The sequence below is a fragment of the Camellia sinensis genome, chromosome 13 (genome assembly GCF_055761805.1).
Source record: "Camellia sinensis isolate YWXY chromosome 13, ASM5576180v1, whole genome shotgun sequence".
NCBI lineage: Eukaryota > Viridiplantae > Streptophyta > Magnoliopsida > Ericales > Theaceae > Camellia > Camellia sinensis.
Window position 1 is genome coordinate 3757644 of NC_138973.1, and position 21015 is coordinate 3778658.

The window sequence follows — 21015 nt, forward strand, 5'->3', positions numbered from 1 at the left end:
ACTGAGCACTTTGATCTTCGAGATTGTGACATCCACATACTCACACGCCCAATGTTGGGTCTATAATGTGGGTGATTGGGCTGCTCAATCCTCACCCACTCACACGGCCAATGTTGGGTCTATAATATGCGTGATTGGACTGCTCAATCCTGTTTAAATTCGAATGGGAGACATATATATTGAAGGAGATGAATGGAAGATAGTGGAAAGATATTAAGGTACTGTTTGACAATATCACTTTTTAGTTTAAAAGTTAAAAAGTCACTAAAAAAATTAAAAAATCAACAATCTACACTAGAATGTCAAATATTTCATTTTTTTTCTATTTTTTACACATCTTTTTATAAAAAAAATCATTTCAAGCATATTAATTTTTTTTACATCATATTTTAATCAAAAAGTCAAAAGTTATTAAAAAAATATGTTCCCAAGCGAGGCCTAAGTTACTGTTTGGTACATTAATATTCGAAGATAATTTCATATATAAGCATTATTATGGAACCCCCCCCCCCCCCCAAAAAAAAAAGAAATAGTGTCAAAAAGCAGCAGATGGCTACAATGATTAGTGAAGATTAACATATTATCAGAGTAGAGAGACAGAGAGAGAGAGTAATGTTTATTTTATTGAAAAAAGTGGGCTCAAAAAAAGTGCTTCCAAACATTTGAGTTGCGTGTTCCACAATGGTTTCACAATTGGACGTAAAAGTAGAACACAAATAATGAATAATTTTATTATTCTCTTATGTGAAACAATTATAATAATTATTATTTTTGAATTAGTTCACTATTGTAGTTTGGGAGGGTTGCGACGACGGATTCTCAGATACCCAAACTTTCCTGCACCCGGAGACGAACCTTCGAAAAGAAACGGCAAGTAGCCTGTGGCAGCTTTGTATCTCTGCTGAATCTGGATATTCAAACACAAAAGATATGCCATTATTTCCAGCACAATCTATAAATTCAGTATACATAACAATCATATTAATAAAGTCCTCCAGTTGTAAATTGAGCTACAATGGACTACGAGATAAATCGTCAAGATATGAAAGGAATAAGTATGAAAACTCAAACCAAGTAGCAGCCTAAAATTAAGTATATGGTGCTGAAGACTACCTTAAAAAAAATAATGATTTACAAACAGAAAAGGTTTACATATATGAACTACAGAATGATGTGGCTGAATTTATACTTGTTATTTCAAAACAAAGAATCCATCAAAATGGTTTTTAATTACAAAACTACAAGTCTACAACTGTCACATCATTATGGAGGAGAATTCTGTATAAAAATTCTAAAAGGATAGAGCTGAAAGGACTTTAAGGAGAATTTGGTGTCTTTTGGTCAATAATGGAAATAATCGTCCCTAAATTGTAAAATAAGAGCACCTGGCTCTGCCCATTTACAAGGACTCACTACCTATCATGTTAATACGAAAACAAGAACTATCTGGATCTTTTTTATCTTGAGCATTATGTCGGTTTCATAGAGAAACGAAAATGCCAGTGCTTCATAGCAATTGGACTTTCAATCATCATAGGGTGTAATACACATCAGAGTAACATATCTTTAGTTATTCTTTTCAAGTAAAGGAGTAAATTTACCTCGAGAATGTGTTGGCTGCTCCGCAGACAATTCCTGCCAATGACGCAAATTGTCCCACCTGATCCACCACCGGTAATCTTTGCTCCATATAAAGTCCTGTCTTCAGTGTTATACATTTTATTGTGCTGCATTTCTTGCACCAATTGCACAAGCCTCTCTGTCCCATTCGAGCCAAGTCCACAAGCACTGTAACTGTAATGGCACTGCAGAACAAGGTAGCGTATCAGCAACTACAATCCATTTTGCCTTCCTTGTTTTACTTCAGTATTTCCGAAAGCATTGCAGTCCTTGGTTCTCAATTGATAAATGTGAAAGACAATTGATGCAGAACTGTCACAAACATGTGCTCATAAAACACAAAACAGTCTCTTACTTGAGACATGATAGCCGAACAAGCTTTTGATTATAAGTGATAAAAACTCAGTATTGATCATCCAAAGAAACAAAGTATTGTAAGTGGGAAACACCACCAATGAAATTTTTTAATCCAGGAGGAAGCCTGCATGACCAGAAATATGCAAGTACCTGATACATTAATTCTCCAAGAGCCGTGAGTTGCTCATCTGATGCAGCAGAAGTTAACAGAGCTTTGAAGGCCTACACATCAAATATCATAGAAGGGGAACTCAGTTATTAAAATTATACGTACATAATCCACATCAAGAGGTAGATGATTCTATCTTTTATGCATTTAGAGGGTTCTTAATAGTGTGCTGGAAGCTGAATGGCTTTATACTTTTTTGAGGGTATCAATGGTTGGTAATCCATGATATGTGATGCCCACAGTGCCTTCTACCCTAAGCACGGATACGGACACATTGACACGTTAATTTTTTAAAAAAATGGAGGACACAATACGTGGGGGGGACCCGAACAAAGATTCTGCCATGAAACAAACCCAATGCCCCAATAATCAAATAGGTTGTCAAATTAAAGTTACAAACCTTCACTCGGAAATTCTCATACATAGGATGTCTTGCAGCTGCTCTAACTCCATAACTACGCTTGTGGTCAATGATTGTGACTGGATCATCGTGATCAACATACTGCTCCAAAAATTTCTCACCTAGCATAGAATCTGGAAGCTGCTTACAGTAAAGAGCTTCATATCTACATAAACAAAAACAAACAAAAATTAAATACAATTAGAGGAGCTTTAACTCGCTTTAATGGAAGCATCATTCTTTCCACGTACTTTATTTCTAAATTATCGGCACAAGCTGAAAATGTATACAGAGGTAAAAAATAATATCAGAATAAAAAAGAAAAGGTGTGGGGACAGGGAGACAGCTCACGAAAACTGATACATCAGACTGACCAAATATACCACAAGATTAACTAGGTACATTACTCTACATATAAGATGCTCGTGCAATTAACAATACCTGTGAGGCAACAGGTTGCACAAGTAATCTAATGAAGCCTCAGCTCGGAGTAGCTCAACACCATCCTCATTCAATTCATCAATGTTCCCATTTGCACTTGACAATGATTGGGACAACATTGTAGACGCAATAGACTTTATCATCTTTCGACCAATAAAGGCCCCCACTCTTACAGATCCATAGTCTGCACCGCCAATGCTGGAAAAAAAAAATATCAAAATTGTCATTGAAGTTGAGGAAACATTTTTCCAATTTTCCTTTTTGTGGTGTAGGAACAGGGGGTTGGCAGACAGGAGTGCATGATTTTCTTGCACGGCATGGGGAAGGGAATATGTTTTAAGTGATCAATGGCCCTCCCCTCTGAAGCAAACTATAGAGTTATGTTCTAAACAAAATTCCTTTTTGTCGTTAAAATAAAACTAATGCATTATGAGACTTCAAGATCTTGCAAAACCGGAAGATGCGAACAAAAATGAAAAACAGGAATATATACGCACGTGAATTATGTTGTGTGTTCAGGGTTGATCTATGCCAGCCAGGTGTTTGTAACAAGAGGTCCATGTAAAAGAACAAGAATAGAGAGAGTTCCCCAATAATAAACTAGCAAAGAAGGATTAATATGATCCATGTAAGAACACAATTGGTGCCTTAAATAGCACAATTTAGGTAAGCTCTAGTTTGAATAATCATCCATAAAAAAATTAAGCATCATTAATTACTAAACGGCCCATCACTAACTCACAAAGAAATATTAAAACAAAGCATGAAAGACCTTGTACCTGTGTCTTATTCCTGAATCAATTCCCCAAAACCGTATATGACTAGGAATAGCCACAAGCCCTATTACCTCAGCAGGCTGCATAATTACAAGCACAACTTTTAGCCAGAGTCCTTACATAAAAAATAATTTTAGCAGAGTTGTTTTCTAGACTACTAATGACACATACCTGACAAATCATAGCAAGAAGTTTGTTGGCTTCACCACACGCTGAAGTCATCTGGTCCATCACACCACATGGAGCTCCAACTACATGATTCTCTACCTATCAAATAATTTCTACGTAAGCTTAGACAAGAACTTTGCATATGGGATGTCAGAATTACACATACTAGGGGTAGAAGTGAATAAAAATTATCTAAAGGGAACGTCAAAGGTCAAACCTTTTGGCAGAGCAAAGCAAGATCCCTGGGGCTGATGTCTAAACCTGCAGAAAGTAGATGGAAGTAAAACTCAATTAATTCTTTAGTTCAAATAAATTTAAATTTGTGATAGGCTCAAAATGAATTGAAATGATTCCACATGAGAACTAGGTAACAAAGTTTTCTTTCTTTTTCTCTTGTACATTGTTCCCCTCAACTAGATGACCAAGTCAAAGAACCAGTAACACATATTCAACCTCACCACATAACAGACTATAACATTAAAATCACCGCTACACACCAACTACGAAAGTGTAACCCAAATAAATCCACTAGTTTCTCCCACAAATCATTTCTCAACCTAGGATTATTGGGACCATATCCTTCTGTTAACCACCACTCACTATTGTGCAAAGATCTATATTTTTGAATCGCGTATTGTATATGTAAAAATATATGTATTATTGATTGATATTAATTGATTTTCTATCTATTACAAATGGTTCCTTATATAGATGTAGGTGTAGTGGATGGTGTGTAGTGGATGGTGATAGTGGTGTAGTGGGTTAGGTTTAGTGGAGTAGGTGAGGTGGTAGTGGTGTAGTGGATTAGGTTTAGTGGAGTAGGTGAGGTGGTAGTGGTGGTAGGTGATGGTAAATTCTAACAGCCCCCCGCAAACTCAAGGAGGATAGAAACTAACCAACTTGAGTTTGAAGAGAGGAACAAAACAAGAAAATACATAAAAATAAAAAAGGATAGGAGACACTGTATGGTCGTGTCAGACCGTTGGTGAAGACACTGTATGGTGGTGTCATAACATTGTAGAGGACACTGGATGGTTGTGTCAGACCGATGTAGAAGACAGTTTATGGGGTCATGTCGGACCGTTGTAGAAGACAGTTTATTTGGGTCATGTCGGACCGCTGTAGAAGACAGTTTATTTGGGTCATGTCGGACCGGTGTAGAAGACAGTTTACGGGGTCATGTCGGACCGTTGTAGAAGACAGTTTATTTGGGTCATGTCGGACCGGTGTAGAAGACAGTTTATTTGGGTCATGTCGGACCGCTGTAGAAGACAGTTTATTTGGGTCATGTCGGACCGTTGTAGAAGACAGTTTATTTGGGTCATGTCGGACCGGTGTAGAAGACAATGTTGTGACAGTAGTTGTGACAGTTTACGGAGTCTTGTTGGACCCTTGTAGAAACTAACCGGAATCAATGTCGGGACAGTTTACAGAGTCTTGTCGGACCTATAAAGGAGCTAACCGGAATCAATGTCGGGACAGTTTACAGAGTCTTGTCGGACCCTTGTAGAAACTAACCGGAATCTATGTCGGGACAGTTTACAGAGTCTTGTCGGACCCATAAAGGAACTAACCGAAATTAATGTCGGGACAGTTTACAGAGTCTTGTCGGACCCATAAAGGAGCTAACCGGAATCAATGTCGGGACAGTTTACAGAGTCTTGTCGGACCCCTAAAAAGTCGCACCCTCAAAAGGTGTGCCCAATTTTTCAAAAAAGGCGTGCCATCAAAAGGCGTGCCCAATCCATAAAAAGGTGTGCCATCAAAAGGCGCGCCCACTTCATCAAAAGACGTGCCCGACAGAAAGCGTCGCGCCATCAAAAGGAGCGCCTGACACGCGGCGATGCACGTGATTGACAGAGCGCGGGTCGGCCTCGTCGTCTCTGTCTTTATAAACCAAAGCGAAGTCTGAGGCTGAGGCAGAAGTTGAGACAAAAAAACTGAGAGAAACCTTTGAAAAAACTCTTCCTTTGCTGAGAGAGAAACTCTGTAAGACGCTGTAACCAACCCGTCTCTGAAACACTCAGCAACATGGCCTCTTCTTCCCGTCCAGCTACCCAGAACATGGCCTCCTCTTCCCGTGGTCTGCTCACGCTCTTTCCAGAACTGAACGAGTCCACAAGAGAAATAACTAGTGCGGTGGCCAGTGAACCTCAACCAAACACCTCTGTGTTTGCTCCGTTGAACTTTCCGATGCGGTCGGTGGAGCAAAAAATGGCGGTGCAAACTGATATTGAGGCCAATCAGTATACTCTGAAGTCCTGTGTGGAGACGATGACGGCTGTCACAAATTTGTCAAACCGGCTGCAGAGTAGGACAAATGAGGTGCAGCATTTAAACGCCCAACTGGCTCTGCTCCAACGCATGTATAAGGATGCGCGAGCAGAGATAAGTGTGCTGAAAGCAGAAAATAAGGAGCTGAAGCGGAAGGCCACCGTGATGTTCCGATTTGGAGGTCCACCATATGCTGTAGTGGAGGAGCAGGGAGGAGGCAACTTGCTTGGTGGTCTAGGAAGCACGGAGGCTACACCGTCAAGGGCCGCCCAGGACGGAGGCAAGAAGAAAAGACCGGCGGCAGAGTAGAGAAAAAATCCCACTGTGGGTGTGGTTGTTGTGTTGGTGGTTTTTTTTTTTATTTTTTATTTTATTTTTTTTTTTTTTTTATGATGTAAAATTGTGATCGGTGAAAAGAATAAAAGATGGTTTGGTGTGCAAAGCTATATGGATATGAATGGAATTGAAAAAAGATTAAAAATAATGTGAAAGAAAAATAAAGAAAGAAATAATAAAAATAGATTTGAATAATGAAAAATATATTAAAAAATATATATATACAATAACGAAAGTGGGGAACAAGGAGTGCACCATAAATTTTATAAAAAAAAAGTTTGGGCGGTGGATGCAAAGTGAGGAGAGAGAGTGTTGGGCGGTGTGGGTGGAGAATAAGGAAAAGAATCATACAGCTGTGTGTGTATTGTATGGCAGACAAAACTGAAATTCAGTCCACCAATGTAGAAAACCAGCCACCATATTGATCTGCCCCACGTGCTAATCGGCTCAAGTTTAAAACAAAACAATAAATAACCTCTTGGAGACACTAGCAACTGTGGGCCCATGTGTTTGAAAACACATACATAATATATAAATATAAGAAACTCATATATATATATATATATAAAAAACAAACCAGCCCATGTGCATAAACTTTGAACCACGCTGTCAATCATATCAAAACTTAACCCAATTTTTGAGTTTCCCTCCATGCTACTACCATGTGCCGAACCAAAAAAAAAACTGCACAAGTACCAAACAACCCCTCCTGCAGTAGCCAGCTCTACAAAGACTTGAATGGTACACTCAACCAAACCTCAAAACCAGCCCACGGTTTACTACGAAACCACCCACAACTCAGATTAAAATAATTAAGAGAAGTGGGGACTGGAGGCCGGCTGGAAATCTGGCTCAGGAGTTCCTGAAGCAAAAGCTTGATGAAAATGATGAAAGCTATGCAAAACCTGTGCTTGAAACAGAAGTGGCCAGCAAGCAAGAGGTTTATGCAGGAGCAAGCAAGCGGGCACTCCCTGAAAATGGCATTTTGATTAGTGGCTGCCAAACCGATCAAACTTCTGCTGATGCTAGCCCATCTGGCAATGCTGATGAAGCTTACGGAGCTCTCAGCAATGCAATTCAGATGATAATTGCTGAAACAGATGGTACTGTTAACAATCAGGAGCTTGTATTGAGGGCCCGGGAATTGCTGAAAAGTCAGACATTTCTGCTGCTGCTGCTGGAGCACAAGTGGATGAGAAAGAGAAAGAGATTGACGAGACTGGGGTGGAGCCACGTGACATTGATTTGGTGATGACACAGGTAGGTGTATCAAGGGGTCAAGCTGTCAAGGCTCTCAAGACTCACAATGGAGACATAGTCTGAAAGTATTTGGGCAATGATGGGAAGGTATGTGTAGAAAATAAACGGAATAGGTTGAGGTCCGGCGGGCGGCCAAAGTGAGGCTGCCACCCGCCGGTGAAGCGGAATTACTAGGTTATCAACCTTGCTCTGATACCATGTAAAAATATATGTATTATTGATTGATATTAATTGATTTTCTATCTATTACAAATGGTTCCTTATATAGATGTAGGTGTAGTGGATGGTGTGTAGTGGATGGTGATAGTGGTGTAGTGGGTTAGGTTTAGTGGAGTAGGTGAGGTGGTAGTGGTGTAGTGGGTTAGGTTTAGTGGAGTAGGTGAGGTGGTAGTGGTGGTAGGTGATGGTAAATTCTAACAGTATAGAAAGATTTTCTTAACATCTTTAAAAAAAAAAAAATGTAGTAGTAGAAAAAACAAATATATTGTGGGAACAAAACACTAAACAATGTAATATCCACCACTCATCGGGTGCAGGTCGCAAACAAATCATATAAGCACAAACTGGGTAGAATATGAGACACCCACAAGAAGTAAGAATGATTGAATAAGGTCAAAGAGAATATTCATGCCTGATGAACCTTGCTGAGAACACTAAACTTCTAACAGGCTCTACAAAACATTACTCATCTAAGCTAAATAACATTTGATTAGGTTCGAATTTGTGAATGTGGCTGAAGTTCAAAACTTTTCTTATTTGTCTTAAACACAATATACATCCCAAAAAGGAAAAAAAAAAAAAAAAAGGAAAAAAAAACGAAAGAAAGAAAGCGGACGATGCTAAAGTAATAATCAAATTTGTCAAAGCTAACTTAACAGTGCAATTTAACATGACAGTATTTAAAATCTGTGTAGTGAAAATATTGTAATCACCATGAGCAGCAGCAATGGCAGACATGCTAGCAACCTCCACAGAAGCAGAAGAAGATACACCTTTGCCTTCTGGGACAGCAGAAGAAACCTGAATTCACAAGAGAGAACTGTTTATACCAAATGTTTTTAATGTCCTGTGTGAACTGAAAACATGGAAACGGTTACATCTATTCAAAACTAGATAACTAGCCATATTAAGCTCATATGAAAGAACTTGAAATTTTATCAAAGCATGAAAAAGTCTCCCTCTGCTGAAAATGAAAAAAAGTTGGGGGAAAAAAACAATCAAAATACACTTCAAGCACAAAGGGAGAGACTTGTACCAGCATGCTGATACTATTCTTGAAGCGCACGCCTAGTTCCGTCATTAAAACCAGAATTACCCCTGCAACATATGCTGCCCATCTAAAGTAGAAATTATTTAAGTAGAGGATATGAAGTCAGATAAATTCGAAAGATCAAATGCATAGAAGTGACCCACCTCTGGGATGGATCTCGAGCAAAATATTCTTTTGCCTTTTGATAAGATATTGGCTGCTCTCCATCCATAAAATCGGATAAATCCATGTCAAATGTTGGACTACGATTGCTTAATTCTGACCCATACGACACCTGATAAGGCCACAACATGCTGATGAAGAAAGAGATTGACTAGCGTAGCAATAAACAAACATATGCACATGCATACTTTGCATATTTGGGCAGCTATTATGCTGACTCCAAGAACTTGAAGCTACTCCTTGTAATGTGATGTTCTAAATTTAAAATTAGTAGAAAATAATATACACTCTCCATTCTCCCAAAGAACATGAGGAGAATCCTACTTTGCATGGACTTGGGTATAACTATGGGGTGCAAAACTTTCTAGGTGTATGATCTCCCCAAACCCCAAATCTTAGGATATAGGGATATGTATCTAAAAGTTGAGTTTGGGTCGGTAGACACATCTGTAATATTTAAGTAAATTGTATTTTGAACAGCCATGTAATGTAGGATGCTGTTCTTACCTGGGGATAGTCAGCAATATACTTGAAATTAAATGGGATTCAGCAAAAGAGGAGTCCTATCTCGCTATCTATGTAAGAAACAAGAAACCATTCTTGACTATCAAATATGAGCTTCTTCTTATTTCTTAGGCCATCAGATATTATAGGGGTTTCAGTGTCTAATTCTCAAATGGGGGTTGGACGCACCCCATACCCTTACCTTTGTCATATCATGCTGATGTGGGTACCGTGGTATAAAGTCCATGTAACACGGAGAATCATCTATATTTTTCTAGGTGGATTTATTTTCTTACTGAAATGATCAAACATGTACTGAAGAGATAACATGCACTTAAATGCCCTGTACGTACAATTTGCAGCACAGGTGTTGAACCTTGTCCTTTAGCATTCTGCCGAGACTGGGCATGTTTCCAGAGCCTCTGTTTACTTGGATCATTTCTTTGCACAGCCACGTGGCAGGCTTCTCTGATAGGCATCTGTGAGATATTTAATACAAAATTATAATTATAATAATGAAAAAAAGAAAAGTAAAAAGGCAATTTAAAACTGCTCAAAAACATCAGAACTATTACAGATTTCTTTTCTAAATGTTTCATTATTGAGAATATTAATACTTGGGCTATATCTAATCCATTACATTCAAGGATGGATGGCTAATGGACAGATTGTGTTTAGAGAACAAGCAATCACAAATATGGAACTAATTTCTAGTTCTATAACTGAAAATTAATTAGAAGCACAACTGAATTAATTTGGGTCAGGTCAGAAGATGAGCAAAAGGAGATATCTAAGACCAAGGGTGGACCATAAGTATGGCCAATTATTATTCCATTCAGGCTCATCAATACACCAGTACCGCTGTGTAAATCAAGAATGTATATTTTTACCAGAAATATCTCACCTGTAAGACAAGGCTTCCAGAATAGTCTGCAATTCCTCCGACTACATCCAATCTTCCAGGTGCTCTTGCCACAAAAATCTCTTCCTGTATAAGTAAATATTTAACAGTGAAATCGTTGAAACAGCTAAGAAGCACGGACACTTCTAAGAAGGTGACGTATTCATGTCGTATCCGTGTCGGACACCGATACTCTTTGGACACTCTCAGGACACGTGTCCGACACTCTTCAAAACGTGTCCTATTTTTTAAATTGTTTTAAAGACTTGGACACTCTTTGGACACTTGAAGGACATACGTGTCCATCGCTTAAATACAAGTGTCTAACGATTAGACATATGTGAAATTAATTATAAGTTTGAACAAAACAACTTAAGATACAATAATAAAACAAAAACTATATAAATTTATAGGAATTAGTATCATATTGTATTTTTTATTATCTTTTTAATGATATATTCATATATGTAACATATAATAAATATATAAAATTACATATTTCATGCGTGTCCCTCACGTGTCATGTTCTACATTTTTTGAAAATTAACGTGTCAGCGTGTCCGTGTCGTACTCGTGTCGTGTCACGTGTCCGTGTCCATGCTTCTTAGTGAAACAGCTAGAAATCTACAAGTAGTCAAGAACACTGTACTCCCTATTATTTCATAAATAAAATAAGCTGCAGCAGTCATTCATAGAGTAAAATTTTTAAAAAATAAAAAATCAATAGTTGTAAGACTGAATCATATTTTGTGGCCAAACATTATATGATGTTTTTTTTTTGGGTAAGTAACATTATATGATGTTGCTCAGAAAATATTAAAATAAAATAAATTCATGACTGAAAGTGAATCCTGAGTCACCCTTCCCCTCCACACACACTCACTCAAAGTGGGAGTTCAACAAATGAGAATTGAAGAAAAACATAAAAGGAGAACAGAAGAAACGAACATCTAGCATCAAAGAAAAAAAAATCTTAGTAGGACTACACACTTTAATGTCTAGCAATTTGCTTAACCTCATGTGTATTACTTTAGACCAATGGCCTCACATGCAAACAAATGAGCACCCATTTGGTGTAGCAAAGACAAGACAGCGATAGGTCATCCTGATATTACTGTTTGGAGCGACAAAAAAGTAAAAAATACAGACTGACGACTGAATTTTACTGTCAACTAGTAAAGTGCTACCAGCACTGCCCAATCAATGGTAAGTAAGAAAATGCAGTGAGTTTTAGCGGAATGAAAAAGACCTCCCAATTGAAGATACCAGCAGCAGCCATGCGTTCCCGCATCCAGGGCTTCTCTGTATTCTTTCCAGAATCATTGACAGCATCAAGTTCTGCCAAGCTATTCAAGAAATTCATTGTATCCTGAAGCCCTTGAAGATCTCCATGAAGAATTTCAAAGTCTTCAGTGTAACTATGTGGGGAGAGAGGTCAAAATCAGCATTCAATCGACTGTTTTCTCTAGTTAAGACTATTTAAGAAGCAGTGAAGATAAGAAACTCACTTCATATGGAAGCTATTCTCAGTCATGTTAGCAGTAGGTGATCCAGTACGACGACCAAGTTCATTTTCAGCATTTGCATACCAATCCGGAATGCAAAGATCTCTTCCAGGGACTCTTTGCAATTGGTACCCAAGAACTATGGCATCCCGCAATCTCCTTGCTCCACTAAGCTATAATCCAAGGCAAGAGAAGAAAAATGATTAAGAAGGAACAAAATGCATGGAATAACAATTTTCACATAGGTAATCCGTGTTGTTTTCTTTCTACAAATGATTGTATATGTAAACTATTTTCAAGAATTTGGACAGATTATTTTGCATAGAATATCAGTGAGCATTCTTTTACAATCTGAACTGCAAGCAATGCCCCCTGCATGAGTACCCAAATCAGCTGACAATCCAAATTTACAGCCCCACTGATCCTACTTTTAACTTAAATTGAGGAAGATAACTAAATTTTACCATCATTTGAAAACACTTCAAAAAAAAGAAAAAGAAGAACCACCGTTTTGGTTAGGCCATACCATCAGAACAATTTTATAACTAATCCAAGTTAAAGTTGACAAGCGTAGTTAAGTCATTTACTCAATTTAAATTGCTTCGATTCATCATAAACCTACTGTCACATAATGTAATACTAAAGAGTAGAGCTGAAGAAAGTCAAAACTAGAGCAAAGAGACAATGGAAAAGATGCAACAAGATACATAAATTTGTTCACCTTATCTGAAGCATAGTTCTTTCCAACAGCTGTATCCTGCAAAATTCGAGCTGCAACCTGATTTGTTTATTTTTGATGAGCAACAAAGAAAATTGTATTAGAGAACGTTCCGAGGGGGCAAACCCTCACACAATCAAGAAAAACAAAAAATAAGAAAAAGAAATGTACAACAGAACTATGCTTGAATTGTGAGTTCAGCCAACTTCAGGTTGTGAGTTCAGCCAACTAGACGCAGTTAGCTTACAACCATGAAATGATGAAGGCAATGCTAAAACATGGACTTCAAGGTGTCATTATAATATTTAATCACGTAAATTGGAAGGGTTTTTTTATTTTTATTTTTATTTTTATTTTTAAAGTAATATATGTCAATTCAAAGTTTTGAACCCTTCCCTTTCAAATTAAGAATATGATTATACCTAAATATGAATACAATTATATAATGCTATATTAATCATTATGTTTAACCGCAAGGGGTTGGCTTGGTGGTCAAGGCCTGCGGCGTGGGGGTGCTCCCACCATGGTCTCAAGTTCGAAACCTCCTAGGTGCAAATAATTTTTCGGGGCCAGTCCATACATGGCTTTGACCCTACTTTAATTGGGGGCCCCATTAGTGGAAAATGGGATTGGTCCCCCGGATTTGTCAGTCCAGTGGGCCGAATACCAAGTAATAAAAAAATATTAATCATTATGCTTCATAATATTCAAGGGATGTGGCGGAACTAACTCCTTTCTTTGTGGCCTTTATGCTGTGTTTGGTTGGGGAATTTGGGAAGGGATTTGGAAAAAGAAAGGGAAAAGATAGGTGAAATGTGAATAAAATATACCTATATTTCACCTAGTTTCACACACCTTTTCCCTTTCTATTTCTAAATCCCCTCCCAAATCTCCCAACCAAACACAGTATTAGTGTGTCCAACACGCTTGTTGAACACCTTCCAATATTCTATGTATGTGCAAAGCATAATTTTCACTTCATAATTTCTTCAAGTTTAATCGAAGGGGAAAAAAAATGTTTGCATCTTGATCAGATTTTTCATTCTTCATTGTGGCTCCCAAAATAAACAGCAAATAATTAAGAGGCACAACAAACAATAAATTCAACAGAATCTTTTATCATTTTAACCATAAACGTGCAAGAATAAAGTGTTTTATTCATCATGAATCACAAGAAAATACCTCACCACCATTAATGCCTCCCTCATAGCATGGCTTCAAACTAACTGCACGTTCAAGGTAAGGTTTCCACTGCCCAGTTAGTAAATCTCTCCTAATCATCTCAACACCACCTTGAAAATACTGTTCAAAAATTTATATTTCATGACAGCTATCAGATGCTTATCAACCAAATGAAAGAATGAACCATGAAAAAGAAGGGCAGCATTCAGTTGTACCTCCAGCATATTTCTTAAAAATGGTTCTTCATTGAAATAATCTCTACGTACAAAGATAAATGGTAACTTGTATGCCAGAGCTTCACTGACAGTGCCATACCCAATTTTTCCTGAAACAATAAGCTAATCATAAGGATGCTACATTGCTTGCTTTCATTCAATGACTTCAGATTAGCTAAAAACTCTCATACTGACCAAGCATACAGTCAGATGCTGCTATGACATCAGGAGTATACACATCTCTTGCTAGCTTTATGAAATTCGGAGGAAGCTCCGTGTTATCAGAAGCACCACAAACCTGAATGACAGAATAAAAAGAACTTTTAACCAAACCATCCATTATATCTCCAACTACTTAAGCACATAAGAACCCAAATCTAAAACATATGCCATAAAACATACCAGGCAGAGCCAACCAGAAGGCAAGTACTCCTCTTTTAACTTCCAACCTGCTGGCTGCAAATGGTAGATAGCAGAATAAAAAACAATTAAAATCCACCAAGGAGATTAACATCCAAACAGATGTAACTTATGAACAATGGGTGTTCAGATTTACACTAAAAATTATTCAAAATTTAAAAAGGAAATCGTTCACTGGAAACAGAGTAACAAATCATTCACTGGTCAACTAAAGCAGCAACTAATCAATATGCAATGCAATGTACACCTTGCTATAGCAAGATTTTGATCCATGAGATCAAACAGCTTATATCATAGGCAGTTGAACTCATGTACTGACGCAGTAATATGCTAAGATACATATTGTACTCAAGTCAAGTGCCAGCATGATCAGGTGGTAAAGATCCTGACAACAGGTCTTGCTACATTAAAAAAAACATATTTCACTAAGAGATTAGTATAACAAGTACAATAAAGCAAGCAGTTACTCAGGCATGGCACAAGAAAGTGACAAATCAGTAACACACCTGACCACCAAAGTTCAGGATAACAAGTTTCACATCTTCTCCGATCCCAAGCTCCTTCCTTGCCTGGATTACCAAAAGTAAGCAAAAAATTAAAACATGAACAAATAACCTACATTTTAAATTATCCCTACCATGGAAAAGACAAAATTAATGATCCAAACCTCCTTGCGAGATTTGTGAAACCTCCTCACAACTAAAGGTACATCAATCGCATCACGAAAAGCAGGCACTGAAATATTAAGGACACAAATTGGGGAATAAAGACCATTCAAAATTTACGACACCAGATGCAAGGAGAAATAATGAATAAAAGAAAGAAATTTAGTATCTGGTCAATTTGCTAGAGCAACATACTTGGGCAGTATCCTGGAAGGCGGATTAAGAACTCACAGTGAGAATAATCCTCTGCAATCTGCATCAACCAACCAACAAAAGAAACTTACTATTTCACCAAAAAGGAAAGAACAAAAAGAACAAGAATTAAAAACAACACCAAAAGCAAAAAAATAGTTGCACATAGACACAAGAAATGCCAAAAGACAGTAAACTTTTAACAATAGAACAAGTTCCACATGATTGAAAAAAAAATAAAAAATTATAAGGGAACATTAATAGAAAATTATATAAATAGAATTATGTATTATAATTTATATATTATAAAAGTATTTATGTATATGTATTGTTGGACAACCTATTGCACCAAATGTTGAAGCTATATTTAAGAATGGGATCTACAATGTACATCAACCTCTCAAAACATTGACTCCTCCCCCACATTGACCCCATCTAGCACATCAAGATACAAAATTTCAAACAAACCAAACCAAGCCTTCAAAATTTCAAACAATTTAAACAAAATGATGTGCAATATCCAAACTGATCTCCCATCCAAAACCTCCACCCTAATCTATATCAGAATAGCCCACAACAATATAGACTTTTTCTTGAAGCACCCTTAAGATACCGCAAGATACGACACAATATCTCAATGTCCTTGCCTTAGACTTTGCATAAATCAGCAAACAAAAACAACAAATGCAGTATTTGGACTAGTCGTGGTTACATGTGTAAGCTTTCCAACCAGTATTCCAGGTGTACCACCATGCATAATCTTTCCCACCAATAGTCTAAGTTTACCATGACCACCAACTAATTTTCCCTCTCCCCTCCCCAATATTACATTAGAAGTCCATGAGGTTTTCAACTGGTTCTGGTTAAGGTCGGTTTCAAGATCAGGAAATACCTTTTGCATCATTACCGGGAACAAGAATGTTATCAACTGAAACAGGATGAATGTAATTCCACTATGCATCTTTCACTCGAATGATAAATAATTAGATAGTTCAATTCCAAAGATTTAATTACTACAATAAATTTACAAAACCAAGCTCAAGAGATCATTTAATCCCATTCATAGCTTTCTTCAGCATACCCCCACTTATGTAACCCTCCTTAAGCAAGATATATATAGAAGATTCCTCGATATGCATGTCCTCTTCCAAAGTCTATTAGCCTTTTTTAACCATTTCCATTGATGTGCCCATAATGCATTGCACCAATTCATGTTAGAAGTATGCAAGTAACTAGTGTCATCATAAGCATATTCATCTTCCTAAACTTTATCAATCCAAAAACTAAGCAACACTGACTAATGTGCCAAAAATATCACCTAATTCACCCAATATGCATCATACAAGGTGGACACATTGACCTCATACTGATAAAAAGAAAAAGCTAACCAAGGAAAGAAATGTATTTGGAAATAGATTTGCTATCACTAGGCCCACCGAAAAACTAGATAACCAAAACTGCACAAAAAAGATAAAGCAAAGGATCACCTGCCAAACTATCGACCGATGATGGTTGCCAGCTGCCATCACGTACTCTGCATAGATGAAGTCCCAACTGCAGGGGAAAAATATTTATTTGACTGATAAAGAAGATAAATATTAATTTGACTGATTAGGACAAGAGTAGGTAAGCAAAATAATTTTTCCAAATACCATTGACATTTAAAAAATTTAGTTTAGGTGAAAATGAGTTGGAAATTGGAACCAAAAAACATTGGTGGAACCAAATATAGAATCCATAAATTGCTTAAGCATTGGTGGAACCATATATGATTATTACAGGAGAGAACATAGCCCAAAAAACAAGGAAAAAATATTAGGAAAACTAAGAACGCAATATTGTTTCTTGTAAAACTTGGCCTATATTGCAAATAACAAGGACCTCTCATGTTCGTGGAAAATCAGAATTTCTAACAATATGACTTAGTACTAGTGAGATCTTAGCAAAAGAAACTTGTAGATATAAATTATGTACAAATGTGCTTGATCATTGGTGTGTCCGTATACAGGACATGTTTTGGAAAATCAGTAGTGCACAGTGCGTTCGAATGCAATTGGTGTTCATTCATACGCAAGACATATTTTGGAAAATAAATTACAATGTGTTCACGGTTCGAATGCAAGACAAGTTGGTTCATGTGAGAACGGGTTTCAAAGTCATAAAATTTATTTTTCTAAGCAGTGTTTGGCTTGTTCTTATGCATGTCATATCCATTAGAATGCATTAGCGTGTTTTCATCTTGGCTTGCACGCTAGAAACAAACGTAATTAACAAAAGAAAAAAGTAGATAATTTAAGTAAAAAGAATGTCAACAATGACAAGCTACCTGAAGTTGGTGACACAAACAGACCGAATACCAGCATCAGCTGCTGCACGGCATGCAACTGGAACAACATCTGAAACCTGTTTCCATGAAAGTACTTACTAATATCATATAAGATCCTACCTTCAAATGGGACAACTATCTCAACACAACTCCAGTTTTATAAAGAAATACTTCACTCCAGCAGAAAATTACACTCTGATATCACATTTAACTATGTATTGAAGTATCCCTTTCCAAGTACCCACTCAAAATAATCAAAAGACATATCCAAATACAAGGAAAAAAACAAAAAGCAGAATTACCACTAAGTCAGCCTTTATGGAGTTCAACCACTCTACTTCCGTTGCCAGAATGGAATCACGAGGCTTTACAGCTGTCTCGGAATACTAGTTTAACCAAATAAAACAAAATAGATATAATTAGTAATGCAAGCAGGCACGTACAAGCATAAATCAAAGAATAACCCTACCCTCCAAAAAAAATGCATCAGAATGTGTGAAACAAAAACAATGAAAAGTTAGGAAACACCCATCCTATTTCATTTTTGTGTGAAAAAAGATTTTGAAAATACAAAGAAAAAAAATTAGGAGTTTTTCAATAAAATATTCCAAAAAGAGTTTACCAAACAAGTTTTCTATATTAGTTTTCATTTTTATTTTTATTTTCAATTTAAGAGAACCAAAAAAAAAAAAAACAGAAAACACAAATGATACCAAACACGTCCTAATTAACTCTGATAAATGTATACACATTTTTGTAGCTCTTATCATAGGTAATCAGCCATACCTTCTCCAAGGAAGCAAGGCGATCCACCGTCAAAGCGTCTGCTTGAACTGCTCCACAGTCTAGCACTAGCTGTTTCCCACATATTAATTATTATAAATGGAAAGGCTTACACAAATAAGTGTTTGTGTGTGTGTGTGTGAGAGAGAGAGAGAGAGACTGTGTGTGTTTGTATGTGTACATACACAGTTTCAGGTTAACAGTATCAAGATTTACAAGGTCACTGAAGTGCATTGGAAAAAAAAAAAAAAGTGAGATAAAGAACCTTAAAAAAATAGAATAAGTGTTGTATCATAGGTTAAGACTCAAAAAAGAAAAAGGAAAAGAAAAAAAAGAGTAGGAACAGAAATAACTATAGCAGAGATGCTTCCAACATGCAGCAATTTTTATAAATGGACAGACCTTGCGAAGAAAGAGTCGAGGAGACTGTATTTCGGTTGTGAAAACAAAGTCGGGGGCACCAGTGACTACGTGAACATCATGTCCAGCAAGAATGAGGTGTCGAACCACCTACACAACACAAGAGCTAAAACAGTAAACAACTAATAGAAAGTAACAGAATTCAATTAGCTAGCCAAACCTAAAGTAATAATCACTTAGCCCTCTGTTTTGTTGCCTAGAAAAAACTGAACAAAAGGAAAACAAATCATGGCCTCATTATCAATTTTTCTTTTTCTTTCTTTCTGAGGAAACAAAACTAACTAAAGTTTGAAACTTGATTCATTCAATCTCATTCATATTCCAATTTCTTGAAAAATCAACAAGAAAAAATTGGAATCATGGGTATTGAATTCTCTTTTCAATTAGCTGAGCAACAAAACCAAAAAAACCGCAAACCGGTCCGATCCAAACCAAATCAGTTTGGTTTGGTTTTCTCAATGCACGGTTTGGTCCTAGTTCTTGAAATAAGCAAACCATATGGTTCGGTCCATGGTTTATAGTTATGGAACCGTATGGAACCAAACCAGACCAGTTAGATATATATATATATATAATTTATTACTTATCATAAACACTGAAGTACCTAATTAGTACCGTATTTTTATACATAAATTGTCAATGTTCTATCCTTGCAAACTTGTTATTGTATAGTAATAGAACTAGTTCTACACTATTATGGTTTATAAATAATGGCGTATTGCTTCATATTTGAGTAGATTGTGAGTAATATTTTGTGACCATGTTATAAATGACAAGGTTTCATAAAACCGTGGTTTCAGACCAAAAACCAAACCAAACCAAACCAAACCAAACTGCATTTTACTGGTTCAGTTTGGTTTGGTTGCGAGAATTTTATGGTTTGGTATGGTTCCAAATTTCTTGGAACCGTAAGTGGTGATTTGGTCTTGGTTCCAAATTTCTTGGAACCGTAGGTGGTGATTTGGTCTTGGTTTACTCCTAAACCGAACCAGGATCACCCCATCAATTCTATATGTTTCTCGTCAATTAGAGGATTAGTATTCTTCATCATCCACCATTACTGAACCAGCCAGATTAGCACACTATTATCTACAACTAAATCTACAAAATTGAAGCAAATTGAGGAAGTAAAGAACCATGCAATAATACAACTACCAAATTTTATGGGTTATTATAATAAAAACAATTCTTTTACCATAACCATGGTCCTTATAAGTATCATCATGATCAAATTTGATTGTAAATATGAAATTTGAAAGGGAAAAGAAAAATAAATAAATAAATAAAATTTAACAACCCAGTATGGAAAAATTAATCAAAAACCCTAAAAATTAAAAACCCAGTATTCCCAATCCCCAAAAAAAGCTGTATATCAGAGAGAGAGAGAGAGAGAGAGAGGAAAAAAAAATGGAGGAAGCTATAGAGTGGACCTCAACAACACGAGTGGCGTGACCAAAGCCATGGCCAGTGACATAGTAGGCAAATACAAGGTGCTTCGTCGATGCAGACACTTGATCACTCCCGTCTTCTATCCTCATTCTCTCTCTCTCTCTCTCTCTCTAGACACAGACTCAATTGGAATGGGGAAGGTCGAACATACGGGTGGGGGAAGCTTAAGTAGTCTGCGCGGAGTGGTGACGTCGTGTGATCGTGTCACTCTTATCTTTTGTTTCTTACTCGGTTTTTTTTTTTTTTTTTTTTTTTGAACTGGTCTTTTTCTTACTTTGGAGTTTGTTTTTGTTTTTGTTTTGTTTGTGTCGAACTTATTTCGCATGTGCGAGAGCACGTTATTTTAACATATTATTTTATTTAGATCTTAATTATTTAGAAATTGTTTGAGATGTTGTAAGTTAATATATTTTTTGACTTTTTATAAAATATGAGTTATGTTTGAAGTGATGTGGTAGAGAAATAATATGACTTTAAATAAGATGATGTGATTTAAATAGGA

At 36.8% G+C, this 21015-nt stretch overlaps 1 protein-coding gene across 1 annotated transcript; it reads right to left on the minus strand.

Moving 5' to 3' along the window:
• Positions 1-605: 605 nt before the first annotated feature.
• LOC114311232 (L-arabinokinase) lies at positions 606-20802 on the minus strand. The gene is made up of 29 exons (XM_028257330.2): positions 20495-20802; positions 19047-19154; positions 18648-18716; positions 18164-18247; positions 17862-17938; positions 17023-17089; positions 15539-15596; positions 15346-15413; positions 15185-15247; positions 14661-14714; positions 14454-14556; positions 14259-14368; positions 14044-14163; positions 12865-12921; positions 12147-12316; positions 11888-12056; positions 10642-10725; positions 10091-10216; positions 9215-9345; positions 9057-9138; positions 8734-8821; positions 4149-4192; positions 3935-4030; positions 3767-3843; positions 2988-3185; positions 2547-2712; positions 2128-2199; positions 1602-1805; positions 606-907 (listed from the first exon to the last, which is right to left on the minus strand). The coding sequence occupies exons 1-29, from the start codon at positions 20600-20602 to the stop codon at positions 785-787; spliced, it is 2976 nt and encodes a 991-aa protein (XP_028113131.1). The 5' UTR covers positions 20603-20802; the 3' UTR covers positions 606-784.
• Between the last annotated feature and the right edge of the window lie 213 nt (positions 20803-21015).